General features: G+C 47.7%; 1 protein-coding gene across 1 annotated transcript; it reads right to left on the bottom strand.

The window, feature by feature from the left end:
* Window positions 1-2,931: 2,931 nt before the first annotated feature.
* Window positions 2,932-24,181, bottom strand: LOC138447918 (zinc finger protein 182-like). The gene is made up of 2 exons (XM_069604437.1): window positions 24,025-24,181; window positions 2,932-5,097 (listed from the first exon to the last, which is right to left on the bottom strand). The coding sequence occupies exon 2, from the start codon at window positions 4,635-4,637 to the stop codon at window positions 3,465-3,467; it is 1,173 nt and encodes a 390-aa protein (XP_069460538.1). The 5' UTR covers window positions 4,638-5,097; window positions 24,025-24,181; the 3' UTR covers window positions 2,932-3,464.
* Between the last annotated feature and the right edge of the window lie 557 nt (window positions 24,182-24,738).

Genomic DNA, 24,738 nt, shown 5'->3' with positions numbered 1-24,738 from the left:
ACGGACTAGGGATTCCGGGAGGGCAGCCACTGAGGTCTGTGTGACCGCGACAGTCAGTATCATAATTTGATCCTTCTGGGCATGATAGAAATGCCTAATATCACAAACTCTTTCAATCATTTCGATTTTACTTGCCTTTGAATAGTAGCTGCCTTTGAATGTTCAAGGGGAACTAGCAGGGTATTAGTGTTTTCAATTCCAAACAGGTCAGTGACTTTCTCTGGCAGGTTAGAAGTTAGAGAATAAAAGGGCCATGAATTTTGTGTTTGGAGCTAGATATCATAATGTTGCGCACCTCTGAATAGCACTCTAAGAAGTACTCACACGATGCGTGCGTGCGATACATGCGCGCACTCCTGCTTATATGGGCACGCTGGGAAAAGGGGGCGTGGCTTGACACACTGTAAACAGAAGGTGGGGACAAAAAGGAATGATATTAGCGTTATTGATACTCTGCTACTTCACAATCCAAATAAACGGTCATAATGGTCCTTATGCTTCGTACCGCTTCCACAATCCAAAAGGTATAATCCTCAGCACAGGTTTCAGAGCTGAACATGCAGACCCAACAAAACCGTGGAGTGTAGGAGACCAGAGGGTAGCGCCAGCGGAACAGCACTCGCACAATCTGTCCTTTGTGACATTAGTCTATATGCCCTTCTGTTTCACTTTGACAACCTCTTGACTCTGCCAACATGTGACTTTCACACATTTCAATTTGTGGTATTTCTCAGCACCTTGCTTTCACACTGTCCAATAGAGTCTAATATCTGCTTTCCATTTGCTTTACCAACTCTCATTACTGGCTTTCACTTGGTTTGCATTTTCCCCATTGTGACAATAGCTTTTCACTGGTTCCCACTTCGTTCATAAATGCATATTACTTTCTTTTCACTCATGCGGTATTCCATATATCTCTTATATAATTTCCTAAGTTTGGTATTCAATAAATGATCATGTACTTGTTCGGTATTCAATAGAGTCTGTGTGGTCTCCAGATCCATTCATCACACACGTTCACTCGATCAGCATCTTCCTTTGCCCACGCCAAGCCCCTGGAGCTCCTGGCTCCATGTGATCCCTCTCTGTCTCTCACTGGTGTACGGCCGCTCCTCCAGGTACTTTCGCCTTCCGCTCCGGCTCTCACTTGCTCCCTTCTCTCTTTCCAGGAGCTCCAGCGAGCAGCATTTGCTGCTTCCGAACTTTCCTGGTGCTGCCAGTTGCTTGCAGGAGACTTCTGTGTTCCCCAGCTCCAGCAGGGAACACGCAGCTCAGGATTCTGCAGGTCTTCTGACTCCCTTGCGGGCCGCTCTGGCCACGGCGTCTTTATTGCTCTCCTGCAGCAGTCGACATCCTTTTCACCGGCTCCTCTCCTGTCTGCTGTGCATCAGGTTGCCACCTACTCCTTCCACGGTTGAACTCTCCCCTTCCCAGCCGGAGCTCCCTTTCTAAATTGCAGATCTCTCCTTATATCCACCTGTAGCCCCTCAATTGGCTCCAGGTGCAAGTCTTTTGCCAGACTCTTGTCAATGGGTCATGCCTGACCGTTATAGTGGTGTTCCACAATCCTCTTCCTCGTCCCAGTACCAGAGTGGTGTACAGATGGAAGTGTGCATTACTCCTCGTAGTCTCTACCTCATCCCAATCTTCAAGAGATATGAATATGGGACAATTGGTGTGTGTAACAATGGGGAAGACTGGTACTACCCTAGAAAGGCAGAGGGAGGGTTGGGTGTATTCTGACGAGGGGGTGTAATGCTTATGCAAAATTGAAACAATATGGCGTTGGTGCGCATCCATCTTGGACATTCATCTCCCAGCACCGTAGTGAGAGCCTAGAATAAACGCGCATCCAGGCAGTGAAGCCAAAGCAAGGTCACATAAATATTGTTGCTGAGTGGACTACTATGGGGAATATTGTATTCTCCGCTGAAGGACGAGACTGAGAGTGAGTCGGAGCGCACTGCAGGTGCAGTGATAAGGGGTCCTGGGAGAATGTGAGGAGAGGAAATCTGGGTTTTACCACTTTTGGCTGTTTTTTTCCACTCTTGCCCCCCTTCCACTTGTGATATGCTCTTCAGCCGAGGGCAGTCATAACCGAGACGGGGGGGTCATGCCCCATAAAGAGAAGAGGTTGTTATTTCCTCAGTAAAGACAGTTAGAATTTGGACCCCGGGTGATGTATTTGCACTGAGAGGCAGGATGCTCCGCTCCAGACCCCGTTAGTGCATGTGATCTCTTTGCCTACCTGCTCTGGGACTAAGCAGTGTTGTACGGGCCAAGATGAAGGTGTCTTCTGCTACATTGCTAACGGTGATAAACTTTCTTTCTATATTCTTATATATCTGAGTATATGTGTATTTTGTGTTTGGTGTATCTATATATATATATCTATATATATATATATAGTGAATAAAGGGCCTATAAGGAGCCATTTACATGCTTTACCATATCTAATGGTCTATGTGTGATTTTTTGCCTGAGTCCAGTCACTCATTTTGCCAGGGGCCCGGGAGCAGTAAGTCTAAGATTCTCCCTACATGGCCAAGCAAACACAAAACAGGGGGATACCATGCCTCACCTAAAGGCACCTTTTGCCACTCCATAAAACCCCTCCAGCCAGGTAATGCACTCTCCCATAACCACCCCCGGGGTCGGGAACCAAAAGCAATGGCCCTTCCCTGGCCACCTGACCAGAGGCTATTGGGGGGAAAAGGAAGTGAGAATACCATCAGGTTTCTCACAGAGGGGCAAGGGCATATAAGGGGTATGGTGGAGTGGGGAATAGGGAATAAATAATAGGGCAGGGGGGAATTTGGAGTGATCCACCACCAAAACAAATGAACCCAAGCAGAGTTTCATATAACGAGCACCTTTCCAGAGAAGGCAGCTCTCCCATTCTAATATTCTAGGATCGATAAAACATCAGTGTTTCCAGCAGTCATAACCAGCAACTTGTTTAATAAGCTGACTGTGCAATACACAGGGATTTAGTTGCAAATTAAAACTGATGAGCTGAGGAGATATGGCCTTCATAGTTCATAAACGGCCATGCATCTCAGTCAGATTTATTTTTAAAATAACTTTCCCCGCTGACGTTTTAAAAGAAATAGTGGGTGTACATGAGGTTTTTCAACTGTATGTGTTCTCCAGTGGGAAACAGGCTGTACCTTCAGACGGAAACATTTCCTGCATTAACTGCACTGATGATGTTGCCCACCTGTGTGTGTGCTCAGTTGGTGAATAAGAAATCCCTTGAAACTGAACCTTTTCCCGCATTCAGTGCACTCATGAGGTTACTCACAAGTATGTGTTCTCCCATGGATAATAAGCGCTCCCTTGTGTCTGAATCTTTTCCCGCATTCAGTGCACTGATGAGGCTTTTCACCGGTATGTGTTCTCCCATGGATAATAAGAGATCCTGTCTGTCTAAACCTTTTCCCGCATTCAGTGCACTCATGAGGTTACTCACAAGTATGTGTTCTCCCATGGATAATAAGCGCTCCCTTGTGATTGAATCTTTTCCTGCATTCAGTGCACTGATGAGGCTTTTCACCTGTATGTGTTCTCCCATGGATAATAAGAGATCCTGTCTGTCTAAACCTTTTTCCGCATTCAGTGCACTGATGAGGTTTTTTACCTGTATGTATTCTCCCATGGATAATAAGAGCTCCCTTGTGTCTGAAACTTTTCCTGCATTCAGTGCACTGATGAGGTTTTTCACCTGTATGTGTTCTCCCATGGATAATAAGAACTCCCTTGTGACTGAACCTTTTCCCGCATTCAGTGCACTGATGAGGTTTTTCACCTGTATGTGTTCTCCCATGGATAGTAAGAGCGCCATTATTGCTGAACCTTTTCCCGCATTCAGTGCACTGATGAGGTTTTTCACCTGTATGTGTTCTCAGGTGATTATTCAGATCTCCTTTGACAATGAAGGATTTCCCGCATTCAGTGCACTGATGAGGTTTTTCACCTGTATGTATTTTCCAGTGGCTAATAAGATGTCCCTTCTGGCGGAACCTTTTACCACATTCAGTGCACTGATGAGGTTTTTCACCAGTATGTGTTTTTAGGTGATTTTTAAGATCTCCCTTGACAGTGAAGCATTTCTCACATTCAGTGCACTGATGAGGTTTTTCACCAGTATGTGTTTTTAGGTGATTTTTAAGATCTCCTTTGACAGTGAAGCATTTCCCACATTCAGTGCACTGATAAGGTTTTTCACCTGTGTGTGTTCTCTGGTGGATAGTTAGAGATCCCTTCACACTGAAGCATTTACCACATTCATTGCACTGATGAGGTTTCTCGCCCGTATGTGTTCTCAGGTGACGAATAAGATGACTCTTATTGCTGAACCTTTTCCTGCATTCAGTGCACTGATGAGGTTTTTCACCTGTATGTGTTCTCCCATGGATAATAAGAGCTCCCTTGTGACTAAACCTTTTTCCGCATTCAGTGCACTGATGAGGTTTCTCACCTGTATGTGTTCTCAGGTGACGAATAAGATGACTCTTACTGCTGAACCTTTTCCTGCATTCAGTGCACTTGTGCAATTTTTCTCTTGCCTGGTGAATATGAACTTTCTCCATACTGTAACCTTTTCCTGCATTCAGGGCACAAATGAAGTTTCTCATGTGTCGATGGACTCTGGTGATAAACACGGTTTATGCACATTCAGTGCATGGATACTATTTGTCCATTTCAGCTCATAGATGATTTACACAAATAAACTGCCATGAGACTATATATAAAATGCCACAAGTGTTCTATCATGAATAATCGGCTAAGCAGCAGGCTTTTCTTGCATAAAAGAATACACTGTTCTTATGATCAGTCTACCATTGCATAAATTCACTCGTATCTACGCCGTAGGCTCCTCAATGGTAGCGTGACATTGTTTGATAGAAAACCTTCAGGTATTCAGTAGACGTCTCCAATGCAGAGTCTCCTTACTTTGAACAGCCAACTAGCTCCTAGACGTGTATGCTTCTAGATGTGTAGATAGAGCATAGTCTCTCAATGAAGCGTTGCACTATATTAGTCCATCAGAGAAATTAAGAGAATTGCTGCAGTCTTTTTCTGGCCATTAATCACCTATAGAATTAAAAGGAGATTCACATTAATAAGGAATACATTTGAAAATCACCAACATGACATTTACCAAGTAGACTGGCTCTCAGTATTAGTGACGCATGCTAGTTAATTGCCTTCATGTAGTAAGAATGGAAAGAGTCTAAGCCAAAAGGGTGCATGTCAGGATGTCATACAAAAGGTAAAAAAGTTAAAGGTGTCCCCCCCTTCAGAAACATATCTAGCCTGATTCTAACCTGACCACAACAAACTAACAAACAAATGAAAGTACTTAAGGGCCACTTGCCAGATTGGCTGACCTCTGACCCACACTGTGCTGTCTCAGCTTGTTACAGGTCAGGGTTCGAAACTGAGGGAAGCTGGGAGCTATTGAGCTCCTGCTTCTAGCATAGTAGAGCCTGGTTAGCTTAAAACCAACATCTACCAGAAGCTCCTTTTTGCTCCTAAGGCCAACTGGTGCCTTCCAAACATGGAAGCGTGAGATTAACTGAGTATTTGAGCATGTAAATAAAGAAGGATTTGAACACATCTAAACACAATGGTTCATACAAAATGGACAAAAGGTTAAAGAAACATCTCTGGTAGCTCCTGGTTCCCCCGTGATAGATACTGCCTACTGGGTGATGTCCGATACCCAGGAGCTGTTTTAGCTTCTGCTCAATGAATCTTAATTACAAACCCTGTGGGTAATGCCTCTGACCTACTCACAGTTCAAACGCATACTTTCCCAAGGGCTCATGCCCATGGCATAAGAGAAAACCAATGTCTCTAGTTTATTGGTCATGCAGTTCAGTGCTGTCTTAAATAAAGTCAATCTTCAATTGTCCTTGGATGGCCGGGCCTCTCCTAGCTTCGTCTGGAACACCTTAGGTTTCCGCTCTTTCCGGGGGTCTCAGGTTTTATATCCCCATTGTATTCATTCTCTCAACCCTGCTTAGGCTGTTTGCCCTCTCGGCCTCTTTGGTCTCTTCACCATTCTCACTGTTTCTAGTATCTCGTCCCAGTGTGGGGTATTCAAGTTCTTTTCCTAACTGGCCTGCCAGCCTCTCTTGGGCCTTTTTCTTCCTAACCCTGGTGGGTGTATATGGGTTCTTGCCCATCTCAGGCTATATGGTGGCTCGGCCTGTCTTGGGCCTTTCGTTCTCTCACCCCAGTTTGGGAGTTCTCTGGATCGGTCCACCCACATCCCTGATTCCTTAGAGTACCGCATACCTGTCTTGCAGCGGGGATATTCCCTGGGGAAGGCGGCAGCGTGTCTCCTTTCTCTCTCTGTTTTACTGCATCGGTATGTGGGGTTTGGTTCTGGATAGGAATTTAGAATCAGTTCCAGTGTCAGACAACCAAGTCTCTGGCGGTCAGGTCTCTTTGAGATGGTGGGGCCAAGCTCCTCCAGCTCTTGACCTGGTTGTCGGGATGTGAGAAACCAGAGGGTGTCTCACCCACTAGTCCCTGGGGGTCTCTCTCAGGTGGCCAGGGCATGGCCATCGCCTTTGGATCCAGACCCTGGGGGTGGACCAGTGCTGGAGGATCACCTGGGTGAGGGGTTTTCGAGGGGTGGGGGGTGATATAGCTGATGATGAGACGCAGTATTCCACCCTTTTTTGTTAATCTCCCCCATCCTATTTTCCAAATTCCCAACCCCCCGCACCCCTAGGCCGAGGAAGAGGGTAACTGAGAGTAACCAGACTAACTCTCTCACATCGTACTGCACATGTCCAGTTAATCGGGTCAGGCAAAGTCAGGCACCTTACACTAAGTGCATACACCTGATAACAGTTAGATCTCATACGAATAAAAGTCAACACCTAAAGACACACTTTGAGCAAGTCGGAACGCGAGTAAGAGCAGAACTTCAGGGATCAAGACACACCTATTGGAGCAGAGCAACGGACCAAGGGGCGAGAGCAGCAGGCCGAAAACCCCAAGAGTTCCCTACTGGAGATCGTTGCCTCTGACAGACTGCGAAAGACACGTGGAGAAAGCCAGATCCCACAAGAGAAGATTGCATTTTGTTTCAAGGACACCAGCGACCCTCCCGGGACAAACGACAGAGTTTGGGAGGCGAGGCTAAGCCTGTGGTACTAACCTTGACTCGTGAACTGGAAATAGCAAAACAAGAAAGAAGCACACACAGCCGTTGAGTTGGCAAGCAACCTGCGAGACCGTGTATGTTAAAGCGAATGAAGTAGCAACATTTTATCACAAGTGAAGGGTGCATGGGTCTGGATGAGATATGAAAAAAGGCAGACCAGACGACCATGAGTAGGCTATACTGTATCTGCACTATGTCAATGAGAGTGGACCAGATGACCCTAACTAGGCTATACTGAATATGCAATATGTCAATGAGAGTGGACCAGACGACCATGACTAAGCTATACTGTTTCTGCAATATGTCAATGAGAGTGGACCAGATGACCATGACTAGGCTATACTGTATCTGCAATATGCCAATGAGAGTGGACCGGAAGACCATGACTAGGCTATACTGTATCTGCACTATGTCAATGAGAGTGGACCAGATGACCCTAACTAGGCTATGCTGAATCTGCAATATGTCAATGAGAGTGGACAAGACAACCATGAGTAGGCTATACTGTATCTGCAATATGCCAATGAGAGAGGACCGACGACCATGACTAGGCTATACTGTAACTGCAATATGCCAATGAGAATGGACCGGACAACCATGACTAGGCTATACTCTATTTGCACTATGTCAATGAGAGTGGACCAGATGACCCTAACTAGGCTATACTGAATCCGCAATATGTAAATGTGAGGGAACCAGACGACCATGACTAGGCTATACTGTATCTGCAATATGCCAATGAGAGTGGACCGGACGACCATGACTAGGCTATACTGTATCTGCAATATGCCAATGAGAGTGGACCAGACGGCCATGACCACGCTATACTGTATCTGCAATATGCCAATGAGAGTGGACCGATGACCATGACTAGGCTATACTGTATCTGCAATACGTCAATGAGAGTGGACCAGATGACTCTGACTAGGCTATACTGTATCTGCAATATGCCAATGAGAGTGGACCGGACAACCATGACTAGGCTATACTCTATCTGCACTATGTCAATGAGAGTGGACCAGATGACCCTAGCTAGGCTATACTGAATCCGCAATATGTCAATGAGAGGGGACCAGACGACCATGACTAGGCTATACTGTATCTGCAATATGCCAATGAGAGTGGACCGGACGACCATGACTAGGCTATACTGTATCTGCAATATGCCAATGAGAGTGGACCAGACGGCCATGACTAGGCTATACTGTATCTGCAATATGCCAATGAGAGTGAACCACACGGCCATGACTAGCCTATACTGTATCTGCAATATTTCTTTCATTTATGTATTGTTCATGTGTACAGCCAAATGGTGTTTGAAGGTGCATCAGTAAAGAAGCCAACCTCATGGGGCAGAGGGGCCCTGTATCCAAAACGCGAATGAACGTTAAAGCGAATGAAGTAGCAACATTATATCCACACCAGATGACCCTAACTAGGCTATACTGTATCTGCACTATGTCAATGAGAGGGGACTAGACGACCATGACATACTGTATCTGCAATATTTATTTTATTTATGTATTGTTTATGTGTAATGCCTATACAGCCAAATGATGTTTGAAGGTGTATCAGTAAAGAAGCCAACCTCATGGGGCAGAGGGGCCCTGTATCCAAAACGCGAATGAACGTTAAAGCGAATGAAGTAGCAACATTATATCACAAGTGAAGGGTGCATGCGTCTGGATGCGATGTGAAAAAAGGCAGACCAGACGACCATGAGTAGGCTATACTGTATCTGCACTATGTCAATGAGAGTGGACCGGGTGACCCTAACTAGGCTATACTGAATCCGCAATATGTCAATGAGAGTGGACCAGACGACCATGAGTAGGCTATACTGTATCTGCAATATGTCAATGAGAGTGGACCAGATGCCCATGACTAGATATACTGTATCTGCAATATGCCAATCAGAGTCGACTGGGCGACCGTGACTAGGCTATACTGTATCTGCACTATGTCAATGAGAGTGGACCAGATGACCCTAACTAGGCTATAGTGTATCTGCACTATGTCAATGAGAGTGGACCAGACGACCATGACTAGGCTATACTGTATCTGCACTATGTCAATGAGAGTGGACCAGATGACCCTAACTAGGCTATAGTGTATCTGCACTATGTCAATGAGAGTGGACCAGATGACCCTAACTAGGCTATACTGTATCTGCAATATGCCAATGTGAAGCAGAATCCAGTGCAGTTCCCTTAGGGAGCACTACACCAGATTAGGACTACAGGTGAGAGCAATAAATCCCCTTTGGTATCAGTCTGTTCCACAAAGATTTAGTTGCTAGCTGTGGCTGAGCAGTCAGATTTATCTCAAGAGGGAGATGAGCAGTATTCAGGGTTTACACAATAGGTAGTACAGTACTATGGAGCAAGGAAACACTGACCAAAGATTTGTATCAAAAAGAGAATATATTTATTTTATACACTTCTAAGTCAACACATAATCACAATTGGTAAAGTAAGTAAAAATTCAGTCAAGGAAAAGTATATACAGCTCCCTATTCAATTGTAGACAAGTTTGCGGTAGAGTGAAAACTAAGCCAAACGGCACCGTGAAAACCAACTACAAATGGCACTCTAGCAATTTAACGAAAGGGAGGGAAAGCACAAGTCGAACCAAAATACTTTCAGACCCCCCTAGCAACACTTCCCTGAAGTTTTGTGAACAAGTAATGCACAGCAACACTTTAGCAGAAAGATAAGTGAATGAAAACTGAGCAAAATGGCACTCCACAAATTAAAACAGTTGGAAGGAAGAGGGGTTTAGAAGATTTAGGTGCATCAACACATTTCTCATAGAGAATCAATCTAGTGAGAGCAGATATAACAAATCAGCCAGAGTCAATAGGCCTGAGCCAGAGTCAGTGGTACAGGACCAAGAGCTTAGGAGCAAAATGTTCTTGTAGCTGCAGTCAAGTCTTTAGTAGAAAAATATTGAAGCGGTAGATGCAAGGCGAAAGACAATGTTAGGAGAGAGGGCGGCCGATCCCACAAGTAGTTAAAGGATTTAAAACACCTTTAGGGCTACCACGGAGAAAGGGTGGCCTGGCGGAACAATGTACCTTAAACGTGAAGAAGTGGCTCCTGTGGTGGCGGTTGTTCCTGGTAGTTCCTGCAGGTCGAGGGGTCCAACAGAGGAAGAGAGGCTCTCGTCATGGAGGAAGGTTCGAGTCGCTGCACTACCCAGGGTTGAAACCAGCTGCGGTGCTGCCAAACAAAGTTTAAAAAGTATGCTCCTTTTAATCGCGGTCCGGGTCGATAGCTGCATGGCTATCCGGTCTCCAAGTGCTGGGCACTGTCGATACGACCAAGGCAAGTCCGAGGAAGCGATAGGTGAACTGGTTGAACCCACCAGCTCAAGGGAAGGAGGCTCTTACACTGATGATCTCCTCTCGTCGTGTGGAAGAAAAGTGGTGAGACGATCCGGCAGGGCTTCACCGGTGGTGTAGATGCTGAAGATGTCTGTGACTTCTCTCCCCTTCGGTTCCGTAGTTCCAGTGGCGACATCTTGCTCTTCCAGTCCTCAGGACCCTGCTTTTATGCAGAAAGAAACCCATTCATGCAGCCTAGCTGTCACTCATACAGTGGAGTGGTCTTCCTGGCGGGATACCCTTCAGCCTATCAGGTTAGAGTGCGACCTGAGTTGCTGCGGCAACTCTGTCCAGGGGTTCTACTCCCCCTCCCAAACAAGAGACCCACACCAGACTCAGAGGCGCCGAAAGGAAGGCTTCTCGGCAGAAGCCCGCCAGTAGAGCGAACAAAGGATCCCCGACCTGGGTTAGGAGTTTAGAGTAAGACACAAGAAAGATTTTATATCAATGTTCTGCCAAATAAAACCTACCGGATTAAAGTTAATAATAAAATAAACCGGCGGTATGTTAGAAGCTGTCAGTAAAAGTGGTAGCCTCGAACAATGGGCAAATCCCATAGGAAAATATTTGCAGTCGAATATAAAAGGTAGTAACCACTGCCACCATCCAGAAACTTTGCAGAGAAGGACTTTAAGGTACCCCCTCGAAAATGAACATAGGGGAAAAACTATGAACCCCTTCCAGTACTTCCATATTAAGATGGGTTGTACTGGTTTAGTTCATAGAGATTGACTCGTAAAGTCAATGGGGACTTTACATGCCCTGGGAGACAGTAGTCAGTCCCAGGGTATGGAGTCTATGTTTGGGGATCGCTACGACACCCCTGTGTCACTGCACTGAGGGTGCTGTGTAACACATGTGCATAAAGATGGTTCCTATGGGTGGGAGAAAATCCCATAGGCATTAAACACAAACATAGCCTAGAACACACATAGCAAAAATGCCAAAGAGTGGGAAAGAGAGTCTCACTCTTAGCAGGTAAAAAGAAACAAACCCTTCAAATCCAGCAAAGCTGCTGGGGGACTCTATAGGTAAGGGAAATAAGCCATGAAGTGAGAATTCTCCCTAACAGCCAATGAGAGTGGACCAGACGGCCGTGACTAGGCTATACTGTATCTGCAATATGCCAATGAGAGTGGACCGGAAGACCATGACTAGGCTATACTGTATCTGCAATATGCCAATGAGAGTGGACCAGACGACCATGACTAGGCTATACTGTATCTGCAATATGCCAATGAGAGTGGACCGGGCGACCGTGACTAGGCTATACTGTATCTGCAATATGCCAATGAGAGTGGACCGGACAACCATGACTAGGCTATACTGTATCTGCAATATGCCAATGAGAGTGGACCAGATGACCGTGACTAGGCTATACTGTATCTGCAATATGTCAATGAGAGTGGACCAGACGGCCGTGACTAGGCTATACTGTATATGCAATATGCCAATGAGAGTGGACCGGAAGACCGTGACTAGGCTATACTGTATCTGCAATATGCCAATGAGAGTGGACCGGGCGACCGTGACTAGGCTATACTGTATCCCAGGGCATGTAAATATGCCCTGGGATACAGTAATATGCAATATGCCAATGAGAGTGGACTGGGCGACCGTGACTAGGCTATAGTGTATCTGCACTATGTCAATGAGAGTGGACCAGATGACCCTAACTAGCCTATACTGTATCTGCAATATGCCAATGAGAGTGGACCGGGCGACCGTGACTAGGCTATACTGTATCTGCAATATGCCAAAGAGAGTGGACTGGGCGACCGTGACTAGGCTATACTGTATCTGCAATATGCCAATGAGAGTGGACCAGACGGCCGTGACTAGGCTATACTGTATCTGCAATATGCCAATGAGAGTGGACCGGGCGACCGTGACTAGGCTATAGTGTATCTGCACTATGTCAATGAGAGTGGACCAGACGACCGTAACTAGGCTATACTGTATCTGCAATATGCCAATGAGAGTGGACCGGGCGACCGTGACTAGGCTATACTGTATCTGCAATATGCCAATGAGAGTGGACCCGGCGACCGTGACTAGACTACACTGTATCTGCAATATGCCAATGAGAGTGGACCGGGCGACCGTGATTAGGCTATACTGTATCTGCAATATGCCAATGAGAGTGGACCGGGCGGCCATGACTAGGCTATACTGTATCTGCAATATGCCAATGAGAGTGGACCGGATGACCCTAACTAGGCTATACTGTATCTGCAATATGCCAATGAGAGTGGACCGGGCGACTGTGACTAGGCTATACTGTATCTGCAATATGCCAATGAGAGTGGACCGGGCGGCCATGACTAGGCTATACTGTATCTGCAATATGCCAATGAGAGTGGACCGGGCGACCGTGACTAGGCTATACTGTATCTGCAATATGCCAATGAGAGTGGACCGGGCGGCCATGACTAGGCTATACTGTATCCCAGGGCATGTAAATATGCCCTGGGATACAGTAATATGCAATATGCCAATGAGAGTGGACCGGGCGACCATGACTAGGCTATAGTGTATCTGCACTATGTCAATGAGAGTGGACCAGATGACCCTAACTAGGCTTTACTGTATCTGCAATATGCCAATGAGAGTGGACCGGGCGACCGTGCCTAGGCTATACTGTATCTGCAATATGCCAATGAGAGTGGACCGGGCGACCGTAACTAGGCTATACTGTATCTGCAATATGCCAATGAGAGTGGACCGGGCGGCCGTGACTAGGCTATACTGTATCTGCAATATGCCAATGAGAGTGGACCGGGCGACCGTGACTAGGCTATACTGTATCTGCAATATGCCAATGAGAGTGGACCAGGCGACCGTGACTAGGCTATACTGTATCTGCAATATGCCAATGAGAGTGGACCCGGCGACCGTGACTAGACTACACTGTATCTGCAATATGCCAATGAGAGTGGACCGGGCGACCGTGATTAGGCTATACTGTATCTGCAATATGCCAATGAGAGTGGACCAGACGGCCGTGACTAGGCTATACTGTATCTGCAATATGCCAATGAGAGTGGACCGGGCGACCGTGACTAGGCTATACTGTATCCCAGGGCATGTAAATATGCCCTGGGATACAGTAATATGCAATATGCCAATGAGAGTGGACCGGGCGACCGTGACTAGGCTATAGTGTATCTGCACTATGTCAATGAGAGTGGACCAGATGACCCTAACTAGGCTATACTGTATCTGCAATATGCCAATGAGAGTGGACCGGGCAACCGTGAATAGGCTATACTGTATCTGCAATATGCCAATGAGAGTGGACCGGGCGGCCATGACTAGGCTATACTGTATCTGCAATATGCCAATGAGAGTGGACCGGGCGACCGTGACTAGGCTATACTGTATCTGCAATATGCCAATGAGAGTGGACCGGGCGGCCATGACTAGGCTATACTGTATCCCAGGGCATGTAAATATGCCCTGGGATACAGTAATATGCAATATGCCAATGAGAGTGGACCAGATGACCCTAACTAGGCTATACTGTATCTGCAATATGCCAATGAGAGTGGACCGGGCGACCTTGACTAGGCTATACTGTATCTGCAATATGCCAATGAGAGTGGACCAGGCGGCCATGACTAGGCTATACTGTATCTGCAATATGCCAATGAGAGTGGACCGGGCGACCGTGACTAGGCTATACTGTATCTGCAATATGCCAATGAGAGTGGACCGGGCGGCCATGACTAGGCTATACTGTATCCCAGGGCATGTAAATATGCCCTGGGATACAGTAATATGCAATATGCCAATGAGAGTGGACCGGGCGACCGTGACTAGGCTATAGTGTATCTGCACTATGTCAATGAGAGTGGACCAGATGACCCTAACTAGGCTATACTGTATCTGCAATATGCCAATGAGAGTGTACCGGGCGACCGTGACTAGGCTATACTGTATCTGCAATATGCCAATGAGAGTGGACCGGGCGACCGTGACTAGGCTATACTGTATCTGCAATATGCCAATGAGAGTGGACCGGGCGGCCATGACTAGGCTATACTGTATCTGCAATATGCCAATGAGAGTGGACCGGGCGACCGTGACTAGGCTATACTGTATCTGCAATATGCCAATGAGAGTGGACCGGGCGGCCATGACTAGGCTATACTGTATCCCAGGGCATGTAAATATGCCCTGGGATACAGTAATATGCAATATGCCAATGAGAGTGGACCGGGCGACCGTGACTAGGCTATAGTGTATCTGCACTATGTCAATGAGAGTGGACCAGATGACCCTAACTAGGCTATACTGTATCTGCAATATGCCAATGAGAGTGGACCGGGCGACCGTGACTAGGCTATACTGTATCTGCAATATGCCAATGAGAGTGGACCGGGCGACCATGACTAGGCTATACTGTATCTGCAATATGCCAATGAGAGTGGACCGGGCGGCCATGACTAGGCTATACTGTATCTGCAATATGCCAATGAGAGTGGACCGGGCGACCGTGACTAGGCTATACTGTATCTGCAATATGCCAATGAGAGTGGACCGGGCGGCCATGACTAGGCTATACTGTATCCCAGGGCATGTAAATATGCCCTGGCATACAGTAATATGCAATATGCCAATGAGAGTGGACCAGATGACCCTAACTAGGCTATACTGTATCTGCAATATGCCAATGAGAGTGGACCGGGCGACCGTGACTAGGCTATACTGTATCTGCAATATGCCAATGAGAGTGGACCGGGCGGCCATGACTAGGCTATACTGTATCTGCAATATGCCAATGAGAGTGGACCGGGCGACCGTGACTAGGCTATACTGTATCTGCAATATGCCAATGAGAGTGGACCGGGCGGCCATGACTAGGCTATACTGTATCCCAGGGCATGTAAATATGCCCTGGGATACAGTAATATGCAATATGCCAATGAGAGTGGACCGGGCGACCATGACTAGGCTATAGTGTATCTGCACTATGTCAATGAGAGTGGACCAGATGACCCTAACTAGGCTATACTGTATCTGCAATATGCCAATGAGTGTGGACCGGGCGACCGTGCCTAGGCTATACTGTATCTGCAATATGCCAATGAGAGTGGACCGGGCGACCGTAACTAGGCTATACTGTATCTGCAATATGCCAATGAGAGTGGACCGGGCGGCCATGACTAGGCTATACTGTATCTGCAATATGCCAATGAGAGTGGACCGGGCGACCGTGACTAGGCTATACTGTATCTGCAATATGCCAATGAGAGTGGACCGGGCGGCCATGACTAGGCTATACTGTATCCCAGGGCATGTAAATATGCCCTGGGATACAGTAATATGCAATATGCCAATGAGAGTGGACCGGGCGACAGTGACTAGGCTACAGTGTATCTGCACTATGTCAATGAGAGTGGACCAGATGACCCTAACTAGGCTATACTGTATCTGCAATATGCCAATGAGAGTGGACCGGGCGACCGTGACTAGGCTATACTGTATCTGCAATATGCCAATGAGAGTGGACCGGGCGACCGTGACTAGGCTATACTGTATCTGCAATATGCCAATGAGAGTGGACCGGGCGGCCATGACTAGGCTATACTGTATCTGCAATATGCCAATGAGAGTGGACCGGGCGACCGTGACTAGGCTATACTGTATCTGCAATATGCCAATGAGAGTGGACCGGGCGGCCATGACTAGGCTATACTGTATCCCAGGGCATGTAAATATGCCCTGGGATACAGTAATATGCAATATGCCAATGAGAGTGGACCAGATGACCCTAACTAGGCTATACTGTATCTGCAATATGCCAATGAGAGTGGACCGGGCGACCGTGACTAGGCTATACTGTATCTGCAATATGCCAATGAGAGTGGACCGGGCGGCCATGACTAGGCTATACTGTATCTGCAATATGCCAATGAGAGTGGACCGGGCGACCGTGACTAGGCTATACTGTATCTGCAATATGCCAATGAGCGTGGACCGGGCGGCCATGACTAGGCTATACTGTATCCCAGGGCATGTAAATATGCCCTGGGATACAGTAATATGCAATATGCCAATGAGAGTGGACCGGGCGACCGTGACTAGGCTATAGTGTATCTGCACTATGTCAATGAGAGTGGACCAGATGACCCTAACTAGGCTATACTGTATCTGCAATATGCCAATGAGAGTGGACCGGGCGACCGTGACTAGGCTATACTGTATCTGCAATATGCCAATGAGAGTGGACCGGGCGACCGTGACTAGGCTATACTGTATCTGCAATATGCCAATGAGAGTGGACCGGGCGGCCATGACTAGGCTATACTGTATCTGCAATATGCCAATGAGAGTGGACCCGGCGACCGTGACTATGCTATACTGTATCTGCAATATGCCAATGAGAGTGGACCGGGCGGCCATGACTAGGCTATACTGTATCTGCAATATGCCAATGAGAGTGGACCAGATGGCCGTGACTAGGCTATACTGTATCTGCAATATGCCAATGAGAGTGGACCGGGCGGCCATGACTAGGCTATACTGTATCCCAGGGCATGTAAATATGCCCTGGGATACAGTAATATGCAATATGCCAATGAGAGTGGACCGGGCGACCGTGACTAGGCTATAGTGTATCTGCACTATGTCAATGAGAGTGGACCGGGCGGCCATGACTAGGCTATACTGTATCCCAGGGCATGTAAATATGCCCTGGGATACAGTAATATGCAATATGCCAATGAGAGTGGACCGGACGACCATGACTAGGCTATACTGTATCTGCAATATGCCAATGAGAGTGGACCAGACGGCCATGACTAGGCTATACTGTATCTGCAATATGCCAATGAGAGTGGACCGGGCGGCCATGATTAGGCTATACTGTATCTGCAATATGCCAATGAGAGTGGACCGGGCAGCCATGACTAGGCTATACTGTATCTGCAATATGCCAATGAGAGTGGACCGGGCGACCGTGACTAGGCTATAGTGTATCCCAGGGCATGTAAATATGCCCTGGGATACAGCAATATGCAATATGCCAATGAGAGTGGACCGGGCGACCGTGACTAGGCTATACTGTATCTGCAATATGCCAATGAGAGTGGACCGGGCGGCCATGACTAGGCTATACTGTATCTGCAATATGCCAATGAGAGTGGACCGGGCGACCGTGACTAGGCTATAGTGTATCCCAGGGCATGTAAATATGCCCTGGGATACAGCAATATGCAATATGCCAATGAGAGTGGACCGGGCGACCGTGACTAGGCTATAGTGTATCTGCACTATGTCAATGAGAGTGGACCAGATGACCCTAACTAGGCTATACTGTATCTGCAATATGCCAATGAGAGTGGACCGGGCGGCCATGACTAGGCTATACTGTATCTGCAATATGCCAATGAGAGTGGACCGGGCGGCCATGACTAGGCTATACTGTATCCCAGGGCATGTAAATATGCCCTGGGATACAGTAATATGCAATATGCCAATGAGAGTGGACCGGGCGACCGTGACTAGGCTATAGTGTATCTGCACTATGTCAATGAGAGTGGACCAGATGACCCTAACTAGGCTATACTGTATCTGCAATATGCCAATGAGAGTGGACCGGGCGACCGTGACTAGGCTATACTGTATCTGCAATATGCCAATGAGAGTGGACCGGGCGACCGTGACTAGGCTATACTGTATCTGCAATATGCCAATGAGAGTGGACCGGGCGGCCATGACTAGGCTATACTGTATCTGCAATATGCCAATGAGAGTGGACAGGGCGACCGTGACTAGGCTATACTGTATCTGCAATATGCCAATGAGAGTGGACCGGGCGGCCATGACTAGGCTATACTGTATCTGCAATATGCCAATGAGAGTGGACCAGATGGCCGTGACTAGGCTATACTGTATCTGCAATATGCCAATGAGAGTGGACCGGGCGGCCATGACTAGGCTATACTGTATCCCAGGGCATGTAAACATGCCCTGGGATACAGTAATATGCAATATGCCAATGAGAGTGGACCGGGCGACCGTGACTAGGCTATAGTGTATCTGCACTATGTCAATGAGAGTGGACCGGGCGGCCATGACTAGGCTATACTGTATCCCAGGGCATGTAAATATGCCCTGGGATACAGTAATATGCAATATGCCAATGAGAGTGGACCGGACGACCATGACTAGGCTATACTGTATCTGCAATATGCCAATGAGAGTGGACCAGACGGCCATGACTAGGCTATACTGTATCTGCAATATGCCAATGAGAGTGGACCGGGCGGCCATGACTAGGCTATACTGTATCTGCAATATGCCAATGAGAGTGGACCAGGCGGCCATGACTAGGCTATACTGTATCTGCAATATGCCAATGAGAGTGGACCGGGCGACCGTGACTAGGCTATAGTGTATCCCAGGGCATGTAAATATGCCCTGGGATACAGCAATATGCAATATGCCAATGAGAGTGGACCGGGCGACCGTGACTAGGCTATACTGTATCTGCAATATGCCAATGAGAGTGGACCGGGCGGCCATGACTAGGCTATACTGTATCTGCAATATGCCAATGAGAGTGGACCGGGCGACCGTGACTAGGCTATAGTGTATCCCAGGGCATGTAAATATGCCCTGGGATACAGCAATATGCAATATGCCAATGAGAGTGGACCGGGCGACCGTGACTAGGCTATACTGTATCTGCAATATGCCAATGAGAGTGGACCGGGCGGCCATGACTAGGCTATACTGTATCTGCAATATGCCAATGAGAGTGGACCGGGCGACCGTGACTAGGCTATACTGTATATGCAATATGCCAATGAGAGTGGACCGGGCGGCTGTGACTAGGCTATACTGTATCTGCAATATGCCAATGAGAGTGGACCGGGCGACCGTAACTAGGCTATACTGTATCTGCAATATGCCAATGAGAGTGGACCGGGCGACCGTGACTAGGCTATACTGTATATGCAATATGCCAATGAGAGTGGACCGGGCGACCGTGACTAGGCTATACTGTATCCCAGGGCATGTAAATATGCCCTGGGATACAGTAATATGCAATATGCCAATGAGAGTGGACCGGGCGACCGTGACTAGGCTATAGTGTATCTGCAATATGTCAATGAGAGTGGACCGGGCGGCCATGACTAGGCTATACTGTATCTGCAATATGCCAATGAGAGTGGACCGGGCGACCGTGACTAGGCTATAGTGTATCCCAGGGCATGTAAATATGCCCTGGGATACAGTAATATGCAATATGCCAATGAGAGTGGACCGGGCGACCGTGACTAGGCTATACTGTATCCCAGGGCATGTAAATATGCCCTGGGATACAGTAATATGCAATATGCCAATGAGAGTGGACCGGGCGACCGTGACTAGGCTATAGTGTATCTGCAATATGCCAATGAGAGTGGACCGGGCGACCGTGACTAGGCTATACTGTATCTGCAATATGCCAATGAGAGTGGACCGGGCGGCCATGACTAGGCTATACTGTATCTGCAATATGCCAATGAGAGTGGACCGGGCGACCGTGACTAGGCTATACTGTATCTGCAATATGCCAATGAGAGTGGACCGGGCGACCGTGACTAGGCTATACTGTATCTGCAATATGCCAATGAGAGTGGACCGGGCGACCGTGACTAGGCTATAGTGTATCTGCAATATTTATTTTATTTATGTATTGCTTATGTGTACAGCCTATAAAGCCAAATGGTGTTTGAAGGTGCATCAGTAAAGAAGCCAACCTCATGGGGCAGAGGGGCCCTGTATCCAAAACCAGCGGCGGGTGGATGAGTAGATATGAAAGCCACATGGCAGATTGTAAATGGAATACAGCAAAAAACATAACCAGGGTTAAAAACAGTGGGGTCGAGAGGGATCACAGGGGCAAAGTAGGCATGTATGCAATGAGAGTCGCGGAGGGAAAAGCTATCACAGATTGAAAGTACCACGAGGTCAGCCACAGCCTCCACCGAAGGATTATGCAGTTAACTCAGCCCAGCAAGTGCTGCTAGAAGAGCAGGAGAGGTGCCTCATTAGCACATCTGTACAGCAGCAGCTGATCCTGGCCAGACAAGACTGCTGTAACTAAAGATGCGAGCGGAGCGGACACGCCGTTAATGAACTGCATTTGGTTAGTTCAGACATTCACACATTAAGTAGAACAGCGCAAAAACAAGTAACTGCAGTGGCGATCAGCACTCCTTTCAGATTGAACGATTCCTGCGGACATGACCAACTTCCCGCTACCATGTGAACAAGGCAAAAGGGGTCGCTAAGGCAATGGTCATTACCTCCCTATCCCTTGGGGAAAGAATGGGAGTACTCCCTTCTAAGCACTACTATGATGGTACCGACGGATGACACACCTGACAGCAACAGTTCCTATGCCACCGATTAAGCGGGGCAGAATAAGTAGCATGCAGGACTATGACTAGTGGTGGAGACGCCCCTGCCACGGTGTCCCCCCTTCCACCCTGAGGGAGTTGTGGAATGGGAAAGAGGCAACCCCCAAGGTGTAGCTCATGACAGCAAAGCCTTTACTTCTGTCAAGTTCATTTAATACACATGTAGTGTATTTCATTAAATAAGGTGCATAGTGTGTTTGGCTTGTATATCCCTATAATGTTATTTCTCTAAAGTCTCAGTGCAAAAGGTGATCTTTGAGAAGCCATGTTACACAAATGACCCATAAAATGGATTCGAATATTCTGTGAGAAATCGATACGTAAAATGTACCATACATGCAGGTGGAGTCACATTTGTTGATAAGGCCTACATTACACCATAACATTGCTTTCCATTTGAATATCACTTTAAAATGGTCAGTGCAGTTGGAGGCTTGTAGATGTGGCCTGTTCTTACAGTAAAAGGCCCAGAGCACAGCTCTATGGTAAAACAGGGTACCCCATTAATCAGAAACGAATCAAATTGAGCTGAAGACACCCCGGAAGATCAATCTGCCCCTCGTGTCCTCATTGTTAGGGAGATCATCGTTTTCCTTTTTCAGTGTCCCCTGGTTCGAGTGCTTTTTGCTTCACGGCAAGGTGGTTCGGAATGCAGCATAACAGCACAGTCTACCACACCTGTGCAGGTATTGTGGTGTGCTCCATAGGAGTGCAACAGTGTTGTTTTGGGTGTTCTGCTATGGAATTGGCTGGAAGGCGAGGGCGAGGTGGGGTTGTCGCAGTCATCTCATACTGTATAGGATGTAGAAAAGGCGTGTGCAACTACAGTATGAAAGCACAGGCACTGCTAATAGCAGCGTTAGCAAACCAATAGCATCTGAGCGGCAAGGAAGGCAGATGTCAATATTATATGTGGGAGCTGTGACTAACTCAAGGAGTTTATCACCTCTCCCTCAGAGGGTCCCACCCCTTTTATGAGTTATGAGTAGGGAGGTGAGCCTGCTATGCTTTACTCCCCCTAGGGTCCAGGGTAAGCAGGTGGATGTTACTGGGGTGGCCCCACAGAACACATGATGGGTATGCCACATCAGGGAACCTACCACTAAATACCAGTGTGCCGCCACCTACCTTTATGATGGAAAAAGCTGGATAAAAGCTTTGCGTAAATTAATCCATACACCCAGTCCCTAAAATGAAACCATAATTAGAATGCAACCAACACCCCTACAGTAGATATATGAATGGCAACACTCTTCATTTAACTTCCGCCAAGACAAGCGCTTTACCACTGAGCTATCCACAGTGCTATCCACAGTGCTATCCACAGTGCCTCCAGTTCTACCCTGTGGCTATGACAACTCAGTTCCTTGTCCATGCACCAAACTACATGTCCCAGAATGCATCTGCTCACAGAATCAAAGTGCTGGAGAACAGGCATGAACAGCAAGGGGAGGTTTCCTGCTACTGTGTCTGGGACCAGGGAAGGAAAAAATAATCACCCACCACTACAGTATTTCACCAGGCAGAGAAAACACTGTAGGATGAAGCGTTAATCACTGGCCCCTTAATGTTTGCTACGTTCCTCGTGCATCAAACTGGTGTGCTCCGTGGTCCCTTAAACAGGCCCTGGCCTCCATAAGGCCAGTACCCTGATAAGAGGCTGCAAATAATATGTGTCCCTGTAATTCATTGCGTGGGGTTTAGGCTGCCCCTGAGCCCACAAAGCAGTACTGCTACTCATGACTGGCCTGTGGCCCCACAGCAACCAGCTGCCACATGCGTGCAAAGTAACATGCTTATATTCTAGAGGGGCTGTGCTGTTTTTAGGCATAAGGGGCTGTTTTTCTGATTGTCTCAGCTATGCCATGTAGTACTATTTGATACAGCAACATATTTTACATTTTTTGTCGGTGGTCACATTTTCCTCACATCACACATGTATCACGACTGTCACACAATGAAAAACACCCAGGTCACTTTTTCACACATATTTTGCTGCGAGTCGTCAAGCCATGAAAGTGCATGCACTAAACCCACAGGCCGTGTTATTGTAGCGCCCACTGAGTTGCAATCTGGTCTGTAATATCCCATTCAAGATGTGGGGGAGGGGGATACTATATATCAATTCCAAGTTATAGTACTTGATGATTTGAGAATTCATCTTTAGAAAACAGTGTCATTGAAAGGAAACGTGGGGGTCAGGAGAGGAAACGTGGGGGTCCGGAGAGGAAACGTGGGGGTCAGGAGAGGAAACGTGGGGGTCAGGAGAGGAAACGTGGGGGTCAGGAGAGGGCAAGTGAGTGGTGATGATTTGCCAAAGATACGGGAAGAGTGGTTGCTTGCCTAGAGACTGCAGAGGTTGTTTGCCCCAATTCTTTGCTAATTCTGTTCACATTTAAAGACCTGCAGCAATGTGGTCACTGCCTCGTGACTCAAGAGGTGCAGAAGCTCTACTTTGAGGGAGCTCTGAGGCAATGCAGAAGTTGAGGCCCTTTGGCTGGTCTGGCCCAGGTGCAATCCCTGCCCCGAGGTCCTTGGGGCCTGCGGCCACAGCAGAGACATGTGCATGTCTCTCCCCTTATGAAATGTAAATCTTTCTACAGGAAAAAGAATCCTCACCTGTAGCTTTTGAATTAAAAGCAGATTGCTAGTTTGGACCAAATGGCATAAAACATAAAAAGCAATCATGAAACTGCTACAAGAGCAACAATTTACTTCAGTTAGCAAAATTGGCACAAGCTTGCCCCTTATTCCCGAGTCAGGTGTTGTTTTAAAGCCAAAGTGACTGTAAGACCTGTCCCAAATAGAATGCCTGACTGCAGCTGGGCAGATGTGCCCAAGAGCCTGAGCTGCAGCCTGGCCTCGAACCCCGGCTTCAGCACTTAACTAACTAAAGTGTCTGCTCCTGGGCATCTCATTTCCCCTCACTGAGGCTGATCTGCAGCGCCTAGAGGCCCACGCCCGCACACTAGGCGCTACTGTAAAGGCCCCACTCATGGTTGGGGCGGAAAGACACTTCCCCGCCCCCCTCTTACCGGTCTGTGACTTATTCCAGGTCTCCTCCTCGCTGGGATAGAAGTGGACACGTAAACATACTCCCAGGGGCCGCAATGTAGCCTGAGGGGCGCTTCAGGAGGGTCTGTGATGGCCACGAAGTCCCGACTCACCCCGTTGATGAGACGCTACTCTCCCTCCTGCTGCCCAAGGCTACTGAGCATGCGCACGTCCCAGACACTACTCACAGATCCGGGCAGATGCTACTACGCGTGCGCACGTCCCAGACACTACTCACAGATCCGGGCAGATGCTACTACGCGTGCGCACGTCCCAGACACTACTCACAGATCCGGGCAGATGCTACTACGCGTGCGCACGTCCCAGACACTACTCACAGATCCGGGCAGATGCTACTACGCGTGCGCACCTCCCAGACACTACTCACAGAGCTTTGCTACATAGCAATATCCTATAAAAGGTATAACAACCTGCATCTTGGGCCTCATTACGACCCAGGCGGTAAGTTACCGCCTGGGCCGTGACTTTACCACCATGGCGTAAACTACGTTTACGCCATGGTGGTAGGCGGACTTACCGCCCCATTCCGAGGTCGGCGGGGCGGTAAGTCCCCAATCCCCATTTACCCTTCCCCATTCCCATTTTTGCCCCATAGGGCATAATGGGAGTGGGGAAGGCGTTAATTACGCCACCGTAAATTACGGTGGCGTAATTAACTCCATGGTCCCTTAGCG

This window comes from Ambystoma mexicanum, chromosome 3q (genome assembly GCF_040938575.1).
Source record: "Ambystoma mexicanum isolate Mex_15411 chromosome 3q, UKY_AmexF1_1, whole genome shotgun sequence".
NCBI lineage: Eukaryota > Metazoa > Chordata > Amphibia > Caudata > Ambystomatidae > Ambystoma > Ambystoma mexicanum.
This window is presented reverse-complemented; position numbering and strand designations above follow the sequence as displayed.